General features: G+C 34.4%; 1 protein-coding gene across 2 annotated transcripts in view; it reads left to right on the forward strand.

Annotated features, from left to right (window-relative positions):
- CEP120 (centrosomal protein 120) overlaps positions 1-18831 on the forward strand; it is a 35573-nt gene that overhangs the window by 11740 nt on the left and 5002 nt on the right. For both annotated transcript variants that reach the window (XM_039334189.1, XM_039334188.1), the window contains exons 10-18: positions 287-436; positions 1556-1738; positions 3918-4014; positions 4101-4241; positions 6124-6213; positions 6858-6950; positions 7417-7578; positions 9114-9236; positions 10391-10489. In XM_039334189.1, coding sequence (XP_039190123.1) covers positions 287-436; positions 1556-1738; positions 3918-4014; positions 4101-4241; positions 6124-6213; positions 6858-6950; positions 7417-7578; positions 9114-9236; positions 10391-10489 — 1138 coding nt within the window. The remainder of the gene's footprint in view (positions 1-286; positions 437-1555; positions 1739-3917; positions 4015-4100; positions 4242-6123; positions 6214-6857; positions 6951-7416; positions 7579-9113; positions 9237-10390; positions 10490-18831) is intronic.

Consider the following 18831-nt stretch of genomic DNA (forward strand, 5'->3'; position numbering starts at 1 on the left):
AAGTTTTTTTGTTTGCGATATCAAGGAATCCCCATTTCATAAATAGAATTCTGCTCAATCTTCTCTGGATGTATTGCAATAAAATGAAACCTACAGACACGTAGTAAGGTTACTATTACTTCAGTCTCCCTGACAAATTTTGTAATTAATACTGAATTTTGCCATTTTCAAGTTTAAAGATGTTATTAAGCTACTAGTACTTTGAATTTAAAATATATTTCCTGAAATTTGCTTAAAATTACTGATGGTCAGATTGATTTGATATTAATTTTTTCTTCCTCCATAGGTATTCATATCCATTTTTTGGCAGTGCTGCACTCATTATGACAAATCCTCCTGTGGAAGTAAGAAAAAACATGGAAGTATTTCTTCCACAATCTTACTGTGCATTTGATTTTGCAACTATGCCCCATCAGCTTCAAGATACCTTTTGCAGGTAACTTATGTTCTGAGATATTGTTTTAATAATGGATACATTAATATGTTCACTTTTATGCAAACTGTATGGTATATTGGAACACAATGTTTCTCTGTTAACACAACATGGTGGCCCTTATAGCCATGTCAGTTTAATTTTGGCACTTTTTTCTCCTGCTTTCAACAGTTTAATGGACATTTGGATTTGTGCTTCTAATCTTGGAGGGAGAAGGTTTTGGTTATTGACATATCAGTACTACTATTCTTTTGGTGCTTTTACTAATATTGTTCATTAGTCCCTTAATTGGTTAAAAGGTCATTCTTGTTTGTAGTCACTAACAAGGCCTTTAAAAAAAAAAAGATTGTTCTTGGGAGGAGCATGTCAGGTAAGCATGGTGGAAAAAAGGATTTCATTATATGTCCAGTATTCCAATCTTTGCCTGCTACTGTCCTGAAAAGGATTCTGTATTTTATCATGTAGTGACCCAGATTAAACAACTGAAGTCTATAAAACTAGCAACATGTCAATTGAAAAAGTAAATATATCAGAGCGTGTTTATGAACACTGATAGCTACTGTGACAATGCAAATATGTTACAGTGAGCTTTCAAATATCAATGGAAATGGAATGGAAAAATTAAAATAACAACTGCATTGAAGTTCCAATCTAGAATTGCCTCCTATTTTTAGAATCGTAAAATATAAAATGGCAGATGAAGTCTAAAAATATATTGTAGTACTTTGATTTTTTTTAGGATGAATTGTCATATCAGTTGGGTAAATCACAAATATGTGTATCTTTAAATTTCAAGTGATTGTATTTTTAAAGCATTTACTTATGCTTATTTGTTTATATTAAAAGCAAAACAATCTAATTAATATGTGCTTATTTGTTTATATTGAAAGCTAAACAATTTAATTAAAATACTTTAACTTGTGAGAAAAAATATAGTTGTTTACTGCATTCTTCCGTTCCTCTTCTGTATAACCAGGTTAGAGTACTTATAGTTTGCATCTTAATTCCAAGCAAAGTGACATTTGAAAAATAAAAGATGCATACTTCCACTAAGAAAAATAGGGGAAGACTGACAAAAAAAGTAGTTTCTTGTAAATTACCTATTTTCTTCCTGTATTTCAGGTTACCACTGCTGGTGGAACTGTGGCATAAAGATAAAACAACTAAAGACTTGCTTCTAGGTGTTGCAAGACTCCAGCTTTCAAAGATTTTGGCCATGGAAAAAACACGTTTTCTAGGAGGAAATGGCGAGCAGTGTTGGCGTCAGACCTTCAGTGAAACTATTCCTTTTACAGCCGCACAGGGGTAAATATTTTGAAAAATTGGGATTCCTACAGTAAAGCCAATTGTTTTTAATACTATAGATCAGTGTTTCTCAACCTCAACAACTATGATGTACGGACTTCAGTTTTTATGTTGGGTGGAGGAATTCTAAGAGTTGAATCAATACATCTTAAAGTTGCTAAGGTTTAGAAACACTACCATTGAGACATTCTGGATTATACAGGTAGTGCTTGCTTAACAACTTCCCTGCTTAGCAGCTGCTTCAGTTATGAGGGCACTAAAAAATAACTTATGACCGATCATACTTAAGACTGTTGCAACATCCTTCAGGTAATATGATCGATATTTGAGCCCTTCACCGTTGGAAGACATTTATAGTTGTCAAAGCATCCACAACTGGCTTCTGACAAGAAGAGTCAATGGAGAAGCCTCCCTTGACTCCCTTCACAACTGCGGGTGATTTGCTCAACCATCATGGAAGTGAAGTTGTAACCTCATTACTGTGATATGATGTCTCACTTAATGACGGTAGTGCTTAGCAATGGAATTGGTGCCAATTGTGATCATTAAGGAAGGACTGCCTGTAATTAAAATGCAGGATTTAGTTTTGTATAGATTAGACTGAAGAGTTTACTTTTCTGTTTTTCAACTTTACAAATCTGTTTTTAATGATGTAATATTCATTAAATTATTTCATTATTTAATACTCATTTAATAACTTAATATAATGCATTTATAATGCATTAATACTTTGTACACCTTTTTTCATTTTAGGAGAATACATTTGAATTCCAAATTGTATTGATCATTTAGATTTGATATTTCAGTATTGCTAATAAGATAAATCATGAATCGCCGTGTAGCCAAATATAACAGCCACTAGATGGCACTGCTTCAAATCTAATTAGCTTTAGCCCCTGATGCAGGGAAATATTTTCCTCTATTTTCTAATGCAATTACGCTAGTTCTCTGCTTAGGTTGGACTATTTCAGATATCCTATTTATATTTGTTTTTCTTATATCTAGATACTCAATATTTTATTGTACTTGCATAAGGAATTATTAGGTATTAATGAAAATGAGTGGGAAATATAAATTGTAAATAAAGGTTTTGCCGAGTGAGGATTTCATTTTTTGACTCAACCAAAACAATTAAAAGAGCCTATAATTCATCAAGATTTGTCAACCTATATCAGTGATGGTGAACTTTTTAGAGACTGAGTGCCCAAACTGCAACCCAAAACCCCCTTATGCATTGTCGAGTGCCAGGTGGGTGTGGCCCATTGGGTGGGCGTGGCTGCAATGGTAACAGCAGACTGGTGGGACTAAAAAGTTCAATCAATTCCAACTTTGCAAGATCTTTTTTTTTCCACGAGAAGTTGAAATCGACTGATTGATTGAATCTTTTTTTTTTTTGTACACAGCGGCAGAGGCCTAAAGTGAAAAGGTTTTATAAAAGCCAGCGACGGTGCGCATGCCCACAGAGAGGGCTCTGAGTGCCGCCTCTGGCACCCGCGCCATAGGTTCGCCACCACTGACCTATATCCATACTTGCAGATTTTACAGGATGTCAAAAAATTTGGTTTGGATTTTTAAACTGGTTTTCCTAATTGTTCAAGAAAAGAAAGAGTAGCTTAAAAGGCTAAGACTTTTGTTCTTAAAACATTAGCACTCTTATATGGACTAATTAAATTAGGGTGTGGTGCTATATACAATTGAAGTACATATGGATATATCTTAAGATAAATACTAATAAAATTTGAGGATATACTTGATATATTATTAAAAGTCTAGCTAATATATAGGATTAATAATCATCATCACAGTCTCCTATTGGAGCATGGGCCAGCAAATCTAATGCAAAATAATTCTCTGCTTTTTGTTTAAATGTAACACATCTTGCAAATCCTGTTGGTCTTTCAGCATGTACCAAGTTATCTCAGTTTTTTAAAAAATCATGTCAAGATGTAAGAACCTGAGCTTTTAGAAGAGTCTGGGAAATTCTAGCAGTCTTAAGAATAGCAATATAAAATAATGAATTTTTTTAAAAAAAACATACTTCCAGAATTAAGAGGGAAATCCTGTTTAATGTCAAGATATGATAGCTATGTAGTTTTATAATTGAAAAATGTTTATCTCTCTCTTTTATTGTTTGTGCAAGAACTTTCTTTTATAGCTAAAATGTGTTATTTGTTTATAGGCCAAGCAACAAGATTGCAGATCTTTCATATATAGTGACTCTAGAAGACTATGGACTTGTGAAAATGCATGAAGTTCTGGTGTCTGATTCTTCTCGGGTAAATGAATATGAATCATTTCAGGTTGAGAGAGAAAGCATTCCATTAGAAATCATTTGAAAGTATTTATTGTACTCCGTGTTTAGTGTTTAGGTGCTGATGAGCTACTAGGAGTTCCTAAAGTACAGCCTGAAGTCCATACTGAACCAAGAGAAACACTGGAATATAAAGCAGCACTTGAACTAGAAATGTGGAAGGAACTACAAGAAGATCTTTTTGAGAATCAGGTTATTTCATAATTTTTGTAGCTGTTAAAATGTGGATCTACTTAGATGAATGAAAGAAAGAATAACTTCCAGTCCTTTAGCTACATCATACAACTGCATTTGCTGTAATGTTGGGCAAGCACAATGAATGAATACTTCACATGGTTTGGAATTCTTCAGTATAAAAAAATGAGGCTGATACATAAAAGGTAACCAAGTAGCATAAGCAAAGAGGAAAACATTAGTTGTGGCAATACCCAATGCAAAAAGCAAGTCTAGAAGCAGAAGGCCCTTAATGCAGCCTTTCTACCATGTTTCCTCAAAAATAAGATCTGGTCTTATTTTATTTTTATTTTTTTGCCTCCAAATAAGGCACCAGGTCTTATATTCAGGAGTTGTCTTTCCCACTCATGTCGTGGCAGCAGCAACGACAGCCCTGCCCAGCTGGCCCACTTCTTCTGTGGCCAAAGGAGCAGCTTCATTCTGCAGCTGAAAATGGAGCTCTGGTCTGCATTTCACTGTCAGAGGTCTTCCGGAAAGACCTCTGCAGCCGAAAACTGAGCTAAGGATTGAATCCATAGCTCGGTTCTCTCCATAGCTCAGTTCTCAGCTGCAGGCCAGGGGATGCTCCAGAAGAAGTGGACCATCGAGAGGCAGCTGCAGTTCCACCCCACCCTAGGGCTTATATTTGGTGCAGGGCTTATATTAGACCTACACCCCAAAATCAAGCTAGGGCTTATTTTCAGGGTAGGCCTTACTTTCGGGAAAACATGGTATAAACAAAAATCAGAAACATCAAATTGTTCCCAAAGTCTGTCAATACTTAAATGTAGAGTAACTGCAAAATAGAGGTTAAAAGCACAGAGGAAAGCCAGTGTGGTGTTTTGGTTGAAGTATTGGATTAGGACCTGGGAGAGAGAGAGGTTGAAAGCCACCTTCAGGCATTGTAATTCACTGGGTGATACCACATCCACCCACCAAAGCAGCAGATTGCGTTTTATAGTATCTGGCAGTGGAATGTGCAGGAATCTGCTTTTTTCAGTATAAAAGGCAATCTGCTGCTTTGGTAGGTGGATGTATGGTGAATCACCCAGTGAATTACAATGTCTCCATCCAACATATCCTCCAGGATTTGTTGTGGGAAAAATAGAAAATATTCATGCATGTCATGAATATCTCTTAGACATAAAGCAAAGTACAAATTTAATGATTAATTGAATGTAGACATAACCAAGGTGTGGTAAAACAAAGAGATCCATGATTGAGTTCTATGGTATGAATAAGAGCTTTTTAGGTCACTGATCACTTGATTAATGTGGGGTAAAATTACAAAAACTATTCTTCCAAGAGATAAATAGGCAGAATACATAAAACAAAATGACCACGATAGATATTCAAGTAATGTTTGCTTGCTATTACTTCAGGATTTCATCAGGTTTTAAATTATCTAATTTAAGCTATTCTCATGAAATGCTTAACTAGAGTGGGGATTTAGACGGGCAATTTCTCTTACAGATCATGATTTTCATAATGATATATTGGAAGTCCAGCATATAACTGTTAATGTTTTGATCTAGCTGCTCAGAATCTCCTATTCATGGACTTTCTTATAATATTGCGAAACACTATTATCTACATATTAAACTAAGTACCAGGAGGAAACCCAGAAAAATACAAATTATATAGTGTATGTGCACAAATACTTGTCAGTAATGACTCATTAGATTTAGTTTTTCACTTAAAGGAACTATCCATTGGTAATGGGTCTTCAAATATAATGTAAGTATTCTTTGTTATAGCTGATAACTTGGACTGTACATGATATAATAAGTGGAAGCTTTAATGATAGAACTGTGTAAGTTGTCTCTTTATTCAAAATAAAACAAAACAGTGCTTTTTGTAGCTGAAGAAGAAGGAGTTGGCTCATATGCAGGCCCTGGCAGAAGAGTGGAAAAAAAGGGATAGAGAAAGAGAAGCTTTGGTAAAGAAAAAAGTAAGTGCTTTCACTTTAGAATTCTCATATGTCATTATCTTCTGAAACCATTTACCATGATAATCTTTAAATAGGAGCAGTACCAAGAATTTTCTGTAACTGGTAAATTGCATAAAAATACTATAGGTAGCTCATTTTAAAAATAGAACAGAATTTATTACTATTCACATGTTAAGCTGCATTATTTTTTATTCCTCTTGAGTATATAAAAAAGTGTATAAAATGTCTATTTTCTCTAAACAATTATAGAGGTACAGGGAATCCATTTCATTCATTTTATACAAATGGTTCACCAAGTCTGAAAGACTATTAAATAAGTCATACAAAGAGTTATAGTTTAGGAACTTTTGATTTTTTTTTGATACAGGTAGTCTGCCATTGTTAGAAAAACAGATAATCTATATTGATACTTAAGAATTCAGTATGTATGGCAGAGCCTAATTGTGCATCTTTAATCATTCATTTTCTTGGGTTTCCTCAACAAAGTTCAAAAGCACCAATCCTCTTTCGTCCTGCTTCTTCAAAAGTTAGAGTATCAAAACTATGAGACATTCAACTAAAAGGACAATATTTAGGCTAAATTTTTAGAAATATTTCAATATTTCCCATTTTGTGTACTTTACTTTCTTCTATATACGCCTTAGGTTGCAGAGTATACAGTTTTGGAAGAAAAACTTCAAAAAACTTTAACTGACTTAGAAAAACGTGAAAAACAGCTTGTCAATGCTGAAACTGAGGTAAATGGATGCCAAACTATGCTGTCCATTGTACAGTACATTAAAAAAAAAAAACCACACAGCGACAGTCATTTTGTCACAGTGATTTCCAGTCATTTTAAGTATTTTTGTGTTATACATTTTGCCAGCAATATGGATCTGGGTTTTTTTCTTCATAGATCCTTTGAAAATTGGCATAAAATGCCATATTTTATTTTCTATGTGTAACTTTTGCTGATTGACAAGGTGTATCTTTGCATAATTTTATCAAATGTTTTAAGACCTATTTCAAGCTCTCTAGATAAAGATAACTGGATAAAGTGATAAAGTAGTTTGTTAAAAAAGTTAGTTAGAGAGCTGGCTACGTGCAGTGATTTTTGAGAGTACAGAGAAACAAATGGACTCATTTGTAAAGTAATGCCAAATATTAAGTTGTTCAGATGTGAATGTGTGTTTTCAAATTGCTTTTATAAAAACTCATTTTAAGCTCCAGCGGTTAAAGAAGGAGCTCCAAGCAGAACATGAACGAAATCAGCAGGAAGTTCAAGATACAATACGGCGAGTCAAACAAGAATGTGCACACCAGATTGAGTTGGAAAGGGTGAGAATTAGGCAATTTGAGGAGGACAAGATCCGTGCACAAGAACAAGTACGTGCTGTTTATATTTTCCAACTCAACTACATTATTCATTAATTCTAGAACTAGATATAAATTTTTAAAAGCAAATCTACTAGTGCTCTCAATTCGATTAATAAATGTCTAAATCAGGGGTCTTCAGACTTGGCCCTTTTATGACTTGTGGACTTCAACACCCAGAATTCCTCATAAAAGGGCCAAGTTTGAAGACCCCTGGTCTAAATTATCTAAGAATGGCATTCCTTACTAAAGCATCCCTTTCTTTAATCCTGAAGATCAATTATATTTACTTAACACTGGTTTCTCAATTGTTCAGCGTCAGGACTTGAGAGGACTTGACATTAAAAACCTCAAGGAACAGCATTTTTGGGTCTGATACATTTTTGAATCTATTACATTTTTGTTTGTTTTGGTCATGTGGATTTTATCCACATTTTTCATTTCCTCCAGCTTTCCCATCTGTGTGTATGTGTGTGTGTGTTGTGTGTGTGCGCGCGCGCACATGCATGTGTGCATTGGGAGCTGCCTTGTACATTCTTTACTTATAGGAATTATTTTTTTCCTAGTTATAGGTTGTTTTAAACTTCATCGCAGCCATTCATAAGTAAAGCCGTACATTTTGTTCATATTCAACAGTTAAATTGTTAATATAAAATGAAGGGATAATACAATACAACATCAGCTGATGGTAACATGAAAAGATAAAGCCAAGCAAAAAGCAGTACATTTTCTCCTCTGCCGCCACTTGAAACAAGAGCAGAGATCCGGCATATTTTCTGAGAAAGAACTTCCACACAAAGACAACATTAAACATTGTTTTTAATGGTCAAGCCAAACATCTGGCTGTACTATCCCTAATAGAGACATTAAGTTAACTCCCACATTCTTACCACAACATTTTTATCTTCAAATATTTGCTTCCTTTTTTTTTTAACATACTAGGGAAGTTTTGAAATTCTCTGATTTGACTTCAGATGTTCTCCAAAAATATATTTAATAGCTTTCTAGGTTGTATTGTGAAGCTGGTGTCTTTTTTTGTGTATTTGGAGACAGAACATATGCTTTATATGAAAAGAAGAAACATCACTGCTAGTGCAGAAACTAAACTATAATAATGGAAATTAATCAGAACTGAGATTGATAAATAGTTATTAAAGCCATTTTGTATTTAATTATGCTCAATGTTGTTCTATGCCAGAAAGTCCAATAGCATGTATACACATCAGCCATCACAGAATCTCTAGATTCTGCTGAGTTTAGCTTGAAGTTAATTAACTTTCATAGGCAAGGTATATATATTGTTCCCAAGAATGGTTTTATTCCACCCAATGATGAGCAAATCAAAGAGATAAATCCATATTACCAGAGAACTGTGTTTGATGCTCTTTCTGTTTTCCCTCTAAATCTGTTTTTCTAGAGGACTTCGGAAGTTCTGGAGAAGTTGTGGGGCTATGAGCATATATTATAAATGTAATATCTGTTGTGTTGGCCCAAAAAATGTTCCATTCAGTGTTAAATCCATTCAGATTATTTGTTTCTGAAAACAGCTATACCAGGCAGAAAACAAGCATAAGGCTCTGGAGAAAGAATTTCAGCAGTATAAGGAGCAACAAAGTAACAGACCGGAAATCCGAATGCAATCAGAAATAGGCATTCTAACTTTAGAGAAGGTACAGCTATCAACTTCTAATCCCACTTTCTTTTCAATTGTATTCATTCCTAAAGCACAGCATGCATTAATAGCATTATAACTCATTTAAGAAAAGCAGGAAATCAATTTTATATTTAACAGCAGCCAAAATGGGGATAAAGCAAAGTAACAGTTACCGTACAGGGAAACAGCCAGTGATAGTATCCCTCTGTAAGGCATGATTTATTTATTAATTTATTGATGCATTTTTCAAATTATTATTGATAACTACAAAATCATGATTCATTCTAGGTCAAAGCTTTATTTTGATGGTTTAGTACAGAGGTCTCCAACCTTTTGGGCACCAGGGACAGGTTCCATGGAGAGAGGCTTTTCTGCGGACCAGAGGGTGTGTGCTGCCTGCATCTCGCGGATGGGGCTTTGCTTGTTTGTGCGGACCGGTGCTGACATACCGCGAGCGAATCTGGGGTTGGAGACCCCTGGCTTAGTACATTAGTACCTTATTAACCTAATATTAACAACATAAGGGCCTAGAAGCTACCAATAGTATAATAGTATACTAATAGTATACCAATAGTATAATTCAGTTTTTCATATCTAAAGTAGAAGTAGGTTTAAGAATGGACTATTTTAGAAGTCCAAATGGCAGTATTACTATAAGAAAGAACTATAATTACTATAAGAAAGAAATCAAAGAGTGTACTATTTTCTGCTAATTTTGAAGGCAGGTAGTCATTTATTACAGACATATGATCTTTCATATTGAGGATTTAACTTTACAGTCTGAGCAAATGGAAAACAGACATTAACTACAATTCACTGATAATACATACAAAGACATTTCATGCTCAGTTAAACTAAAAATGAATGCTAATGTGCATTATACAAAATTAAATGTTATCTAATCCCTTTGAAATGTTTAAAAACTGTTTATATGAACTGTCTTGGACTGCAGATTAATCTAGTTTTGCTTTGTTTGAAAATAAAAATAAGATTATCGCTTAAATGAGAATATTATTTTATGTCACAATATTTACATTAAGTTGCATAACAATTTAATGGTGCATATTGTACCAAGCAATTTTTGAATCCAAATTCTGTGTGTGTTTGTGTAAAGAGTCCTTCAGGGTTTTTTTAACTGTACTGTATATTAAGATTATATTTTTTTACTAGGGGGATCTTGAAAGAAAGTTGGAATCGGCTACTAAAGCAAAACTACATTACAAGCAACAGTGGGCACGAGCTTTGAAGGAACTAGCAAGGCTAAAACAGGTGTGTAACAAAAATAAAGTAAATGAATGCACAAGGAATTTCTCCATAAAGGATGGTAGGGATTGCTGGAGAAATCTAATAATTGATCTAATTAAGCATCCCTGCTATGATGAATTCATAGAAGGCACATTAGATGTAGGGCTGATTATTCTTTTCATCAGCTTTTAGTTTTCACACACTCTGGAATGAAAAGTTTTATTAAATTGTACTTCTAATTAAAAAAGTTTTATTAGATTCTACCTTTCTGAAATTGCACATTTTATTTATACCCCTCTGTTGTATACATTTCTCTCTAATTTCTGCTGTAGAGAAATTGTAAGTGGTGGCTAAAGAAAAGAGGGCTTGCCATTTTTATTAATTAACTGAATTTATGAGAAGAAATTTATCCAAGAATAGATATAGTTGTGCCTCTAAAAATATAAAATTTTAAATTCTAAAGAAAAATTATGGACAGAAGTCTTGATAACATAACAGTAGCAAGAACATGCTTTCCTTCATATTGGTGGAACCAAAGCTACAACTCCACAAAATTATTTTTGAACAACTTATGGTGATACAGATTGTCTTCGACTTACAACCACAATTGAGCCCAAAATTTATGTTAAGTGAGACATATATTAAGTGAGGTTTGCCCTATTTTACAACTTTTCTAGCCACAGTTGTTAAGTGAATCATTGCAGTTGTTAAGTTAGTAACACAATTGTTAAGTGAATCTGGCTTCCCCATTGGCTTTGCTTGTCAGAAGGTCGCAAAAGCTGTTCACGTGATCCCAGAACACTACAACTAACACTACATGTGAACCAGTTCCCAAGTATCCAAATTTTGATCACATGATCATGGGGATGCTGCAACAGTGCTGTTGTAACTTTGAATGGTCACTAAATGAACTGTTGTAAGTCAAAGATTATTGTACTAGAAAAATAATGTTTAAAGTGTCCCATTAAATTTCATGGTTGGAGAGAAGAAAGTGCCTATTGACATCTGATCTGTGGCAAAACTTAACATAGAATGGTATATTTTTATGAGGTAAACTCTAATCTGGAGTATTGTGTCATTCATGAGATGTTTTGGTTACAATTCATATTAAAGTCAATTGATACGCCAGGGCCATAAAATATGGAAATTGAAGAATCCTATATTATTATCTTGATTTGAAATGGTAATTTGATCATGTAATTCTGATGTGCAAGTGGACTTTGTTGCCTGTAATTTTGTGTTTCTGCACTTGTTAAACAAAGCAGATCTTCTTATCTGTGGTAAACGTATCTACCCTTTTGGAGATTATTTTATAGATATGCAAAATAGTGAACTGAGTTTTGCATGTAGATTGGTACTTCATTTCTCATCATTAATTGGTTCTGGAAGTCACACTGAGTATGAAAAACAATGAATATCAAACAAATTTACCATAAGAAATAATGTAGTGAATCACGAGCCTGCCAACACCAACATGTTCCAGCTTATGCATTGAGTACCAAACAAATGATGAGCACCGGGACAAAACTTTCATGTCAAAATGGCATTGAGTACCAAATTTTATGATTTTCAAAGCAGTTGAATACCACGGTACCACTATATGTATTATTAACTGTCTTTTTATCTATGGTCTTGTCACTCATAGTTGTTTGGCTGGACTAGAACTGCAAATAATGAAGGCCACTTGTTAGAAATATTGCAACATTAATTATCGTTGGGTGTGTTTGTGAAATACAATCTGGATACAGTGCTTACATATTTAAAATACTGCATTTTAGAAAAATAGGTTTTGAGCTACTGCTCTCTTAATTATTTGAGGGATTATAGTACATATAGATCAAGTGAGCTACTGCTTATTTTTTAGTGTCTTCTCTGCAATAATGTGTACGGATAATTAAGGTTTATTAGCCGCAGAGGAGATTTTCTGGTTCCAGTAAGCTTGTTAGCATTATTTCAGCCATCAGTGCCTGAAAACTGCATTGCGTGAGCTGTTATACTTAACAATATATTTTTTATGGATCTAGTAGTATGCCTAATACCAAGACCCTCCAACCCCGGAGCCGCAAACCGGTACTGATCCATGGCCTGTTAGGAACCGGGCCACGCAAGCATTGGGTGAATGAAGCTTTATCTGCACCTGCTCAGGATGTAGGTGGTGTGCAAAACCATCCCCCTCCCCTTCCCCAGTCCATGGAAGACAATTTTTCTTCCAAAACTGGTCCTTAGTACCAGAAAGGCTACGGGCCACTGTCTAGCACATAGTTAGCCTATTTGATGTAATTTTAACATGCAAGAGAAAGTGCAGAAATATATAAATATTTGTATTCTTAGCCAATTAAAATAAGTTTTTTAAAACTTCTGAGCATGCTTTTTTTTTCTTTTGAATTTAGGCTAAAGTTAAGCGTAAAGATTCTTCTATTATTGAAAGTCAAATGTTATGCCTGCTTAAATTTTTATGATTTGTGTCTGTGTGTTTGTGTTTAATTTGGGTTAATATTATTAATTTCACATTGATTCTCATGAATAGCCAGCAATTTTTTGCCAAAAATGTGTCACTCCAGAGCTCTCTGGAGATTTGCACAAAACATTTGTATAGTGAGAATTAGACACAGAAAACAGTATCTTGAATTGTTAATAAATATTAATGATAAAACATAACTGACAAAATTTTGGAAAGGGGATGAAATGCTTTGTGGCCACTGCCAAAGAACTGTTTAGAAAGATTTCTAATAAAAAATGACAGGCATAATAAAGATATGAGTTACAGGATCATGTAAAATATACAAGTATTTTGCATAATATCTTTCTATTTAATTGCTAATTTATACTCCCACTTTTATGTGCTGAGGTCAATAACAGTCCTTTCTGATGGATATATTAAAATATAAATATAAAAATTTACATATTTCTACTGCAGAAATATGTAACATAATGCTAGTGCTAATTTAGGCAGAATTACAGCAATTGGTTTAAAACGGTGTCAATTCAATAACTATAGTCATCTGTAATACTGAGACAAGATTTTAAACCTTGATTTATTGAACAAGCCAAGAACAAACAATATTATGTATGAGTCAGGGCAGGAGGTAACTGATATACAGGTAAGTGTACATTTTCTGGCTGGAAAACTCACAGATCGTTGCTATAGGAAGAGAGCCATGTTAGTTTATAGCATCTTTTCCAAGTAACAAATGTTATTAAAATGTGTAAGCCTTTGAGAGCTACAGCTTATTGTAATGGATCTGATGAAATGACCTGAAACTTATAAAAATTTGTCTTTTAATTTTAAAAAAAAAGTTGAAAAGGAAGCCACCAGGTTCCTGATAGATTGCTATAGAATCGCAGCTATTATATCCTTAAGGGTGAGAATGACATCACCTGCACACAGAATAGCTCCTATATTTGTTTTCTCAAATTGAAGCCTTCTAGATGTGTTGTGGTGGCAACTCTTAGAATTCCCAACCAACATTGGACTGCACAAGTTGGAAAAAGCCTAGTTGTTTAATGAAATTGCACTAGCAAATTGGCATGGCTTACGTGATCGGAGAATGAGGATGGGAGTTTGTATAAGCTTGTGGAGAGTGTTTTCGAGGATGTGGAATGTAGCAGGCCTTAGAGTTATGATCTAGGGCTTGCCATTTTCTGGTGTATCCTCACAATTGTGGTAGTGTATTAATAAAATACAATGGGCAACTGACATGGTTCTTATTCAAGAACTATAGTCTCCCCTAGACCAACTTTAGGGGAAATTATAAGATAATAGATCAACAGCAGTTGGCCAGCAGAGTAAGGCTGGAAAATACAAAAAGATCTTGCAGAAAAGTTGGTATTTAAGACAATTGTGCAAGATATATTCTGGAAAAAATGGCAAACGCCCCCTTTCAAAATTTTCATGTTCACACCACATATCATTGAGGAAAGGTGATTTGATTTGCAGTTTGAATCTGTAATTTTTACAGCAGTTGCAGAAATTACTATTTTTCTTTACATGATGTTCCTGTATGTATAATGCATGTGAATTATTGCATAAAGGGAACTTCCATTTAGAATGTAAAAAGAGATCCTCAGATAATCAAAGCATATATGTCAATTGCTAATTACTAACTTTACATAACCAAAATATAATGGATTCTCATATGCATGTTAATATTCCAGTTTGAGCTTTTGTCAAGAAAATTACTTACATTTGTTAATATAAGAAACCTTAAATTAGAAAACTTATAGCATATTGCTTTTGAAGTTATAGTTAGAAAGAATGTTGCAATCCGACTTGGTGATTACAGAAGGATCTGTCTGGATCCTGAATGTTTCTGTAAAAACTCAAAGTATGTACTTTTGAGATAAGTGGTTATTAAAGAGTTTTCATACTATATGGGGGATTTGTCTGCAGCACAACCAGCACATTTGTTTTAAACAAACACAGACTTTATTGGCTGACACTGTCTCTATCTTGTCCAGCCTCCTGCTTATCCTCTCAAAGTAATTAATGTGATTAATTTACAAGTAATTTAGCCAAGAAGAGGATGTAAATCTTTCCTTAAAAAAACAGTTAGAAATCCAAGTCTTAGTTAAAAACTGTGTCTTGAAACCATCCAGATCCTCCTACTAACTTGTCAGCTTTAGGTTATTTTCAGAAAACTTGAGTTGAGTTGCTGCAACTTATTTGTACGGTTTTTTTCCCACAGATTTTTTTGGGTATGTGAAAGTGGGAGAGTGAATAGTCGCTGCTATTTAGCCATTGTTTAGTCTAGTGTATGTATGTTTACATCTTCCCTCTGGATGTATAAGCTGCTATGAAAAAATAAAGATCATTTTCAATTGATTGAAGAATTTCTTAACTATGGCACCTGGTAGCATGCAAGAATTGTTTTCTGGATTGTTTTTTTAATATTAGTAATTTATTATGTGTTTGATTTGACATTCAGTCTAGAATCCAAATGAGACACAATTGAGATAACGTTAAATATCTTTGTAAATTTGTAAATTTACTGCTAGTTAAATGGAAAACATTAGAAATGTAATAGAAGTATAACTAAAAATCTTACTCTGCTTCTTTCTAAGACATAAAGAAGTAGTATCTTGTTAGTGTACTGTATACTTTCCTACAGATTTTATTTTACTCTAACACAATATGATAATGGAGAGAGAATATGTATTGTTTAGGTATTCAAGTAAAACTTGTGATTACAAGGCTTCTTTTCTCTGTTCAGTCGTTTTGCAACTGATATATGCCGTTATTGAAAGAGTTTTTTTGTAATATTTTCTGTCAGGATGAAACATGTTGTTGTAATGAGAAGTTTGTGTTTAAATATGTATAACACTATGCTTCCGCTATCAAAGAAGTTATCTGGTATTTCTGGTGTTTCTACAGACATATGTTGATAATATTACTCAACAATCTCATATCAGTAGTTATTTCCATTCTTCAAGTTCCATTCTTCACGTAATGAAAATGAAAATAATTTCTTAGTCTTTTAAGAATTGCAGAAGGATCATGGATTATAGTTCTCCAGGGTTATAAATATTAGTGGAAGATCAGGTGAGGAGTACAGCAAGGTTCTCAATGAAGGGCAAGATATCTCTGGAAAGATTCTAGATCAGATCTGATAGCCTTTGTATGTTTGTCTAAAATGTTATTGAAACAGCAAGTTTTAGAAAATTAGCATAGTCAATAACTATTTTCTGTCAATATGTGATTAATGAATGGGTATTTTAAAAATTGTATTTATTTACATCCTGCCTGTATTATTTTTATAATAACTCAAGACAGTAAACATACCTAATACTTCTTCTTCCTCTTATTTTCCTAACAACAACCCAGTGAAGTGAATTGACTTAGAGTGACTGATTGACTCAAAGTCACTCAGCTGGTTTTCATGACAAAGGTGAGACTAGAATTCACAGTCTCCTGGTTTCAGGCCTGGTGCCTTAACCATTAGAGCAGTGGTTCTCAACCTTTCTAACGCTGCGACCCCATAATACAGTTCCCCATGTTGTGGTGACCCCCAACCACTTATACATCACCGGGTGCCAGGGGCGTGGCCAAAGAATAGGGGGAAAAATGGTGGACAGCCTTGTTTGGCCACCCCGATGAAATGGTCGTTTGACCCCAAATGGGGTCCCGACCCACGGGTTGAGAACCACTAACTTAGAACATAGAATCATAGAGTTGGAAGGGACCTCGGTGGTCTTCTAGTCCAACCCTCTGCTCGAGCAGAAGACCCTAGACCAGTGGTTTTCAACCTTTTAAATGCCGCGACCCCCAACCGGTCGTAAGTCGAGGACTACTCAACCGGTCGTAAGTTGAGGACTAATCAACTGGTGCAGCACCATTTGCAGAATGGGACTTTTGGCGGGCTCAGCAGGGCAGAGACAGCCTGGACAATTCCTATTGGCTTTTGAAAGCCAATAGAATTAGACTCTATTCAAGAGAGTCTATTCTATTGGCTTTCAAAAGCCAATAGAATAAAAGGGAGTAGCACAGCTAAGGAAAAGGGGGAAAAAATGGCGGACTGCGTTGTTTGGCGACCCCCGTGAAATGGTCATTCGACCCCAAATGGGGTCCCGACCCACAGGTGAGAACCACTGCATTAGAGCAAACTGGCTGTCATGAGATCACTGAAATGGCTTTTAAGAAGTCATTAGTTTGAGCACTAATGTGTGTATAAATACACTGCACATATAAGCGCGTACTCAAAATGAGGTAGGGAAACTCTTTGTTTCTTTGTTTCATGTTCAAAACAAAATAGCCTCATTTAGAATAATTCCAATTGGACAGCATTCTAACATAGGATACAGTGGCAATTTGCCACAAGATTTTTCCTTTTTTTTTCTTAGGTTCTCAAAAATAGATAAGGTGGTGCTCCATATCTGACATCCCCTTACAGAAAATTGGCCCAAAGACCAACTTTTTTTTTTAAAAAAAAATCATAATTCAAATACAAAATATTTTAATGTTTTACTCCCATTTTGCAAACAATTGGAAGAGATGAATATTCATTGTTACAGTTGCCTGAACAAAGAATCTGAACCCAGTAAAGAAACAATAGGCATGGATTCACTTCAAGAAAACCTTAAACAACGTAACAGAAAAGTACACTTCCTTGGTTGTTGATTTGAGATTTTTCCTAATACACATAGAATTACAATGGACATTTTTTATATTTGGAAGCCTCCTTGCCAGATTAACAGACAAAGCAACATTATTTTTATACTGTGCAGTTTGAAAGTTGAATATCATAAGGGCGCTTTTTTGCATTTGACAATGGAAACAAAAGCCTAGCATACATAAAATGACAATAATATTATGTAATAGCCTATGAAGTCTAATTTCCCCATACAGGAACTTTAAAAGCAGTAATAAATATATACCCAGGAATGCTTATTAGTTGCTCAATGTTTACTAATTAACTTTTTGCTTAACTCACATTCCCTTGAGCAGTGTGCCTCAACTAATATTGGATGGTGCACATTCTAAATCTATGAAATAGTGTTTTTTAAAAAAGCTAGTTGCAAGATATTAAAACAATTGAAATGGCAACAAACTAGCCTGCTTTTGTCCCAAGAGAGAACACAGAGATATGTTGTATCCAAGCTTGAGATAAAATAGCCTTTCTATATTTTGAGTGCTTTGTACATCCTTACCATAAATATGTGGAAAAAATAACTGCTTCTGCAGTTAGATTGTTAAGACCTTCATTATTGATAATCTTATTATGGAAATGTATGCATTGCTGTTTAGAGCAAATTTGAAGTGCATTTCAAGTACTTTGAATTGTTGTCCATATAATTATGACATTTGGCTAACATGGCTGTAAACTTTCAAAAATACCCGAAGGGGAATGAAAGTTGTACAGGCAGACTGGAATCACGGAGATGGTTGGTGCAGTTTTCAGTTATTTAAATAGTCATTAAAACAAATATGGGGTATTTGTTTTCTGTAGTACATTGTGTGAAACGAAGGTATTTGGGAAAAAAACTCTGATGTAATGGCTCTCACTTCAGTACCAAACATGGATAAAAAATCTTTTCAACCAAAAATCTATCTTACAGACAGTTCATTCTTTTTATAAACCTCTACTCTAATCATCATAAATCATCTACTTCAGACATAGTCTGGGAAGTTTAGAATGATTTGGATCCTACAGTCCTATCAGACATGTAGAACTTTAAATTTGAAAGCTGGCTAATTACTTTTGCTGTTTTAACAAGAATGTAGCATGTGCCTAATATCATGTATCACATGCTTTCTAAGAAAATTATTTTAATCCTTATAAGGACTTAAAGCACAGGCAATTTGTATTTGGCTTATTCAGCCTTTGAACAGACATAATATCTCAAATATAAAAAACTAAATTTTGTTTGGA

The sequence above is a fragment of the Crotalus tigris genome, unplaced genomic scaffold (assembly GCF_016545835.1).
Source record: "Crotalus tigris isolate CLP2741 ecotype Arizona unplaced genomic scaffold, ASM1654583v1 scf7180000017628.32516253702:7417878, whole genome shotgun sequence".
Classification (NCBI taxonomy): domain Eukaryota; kingdom Metazoa; phylum Chordata; class Lepidosauria; order Squamata; family Viperidae; genus Crotalus; species Crotalus tigris.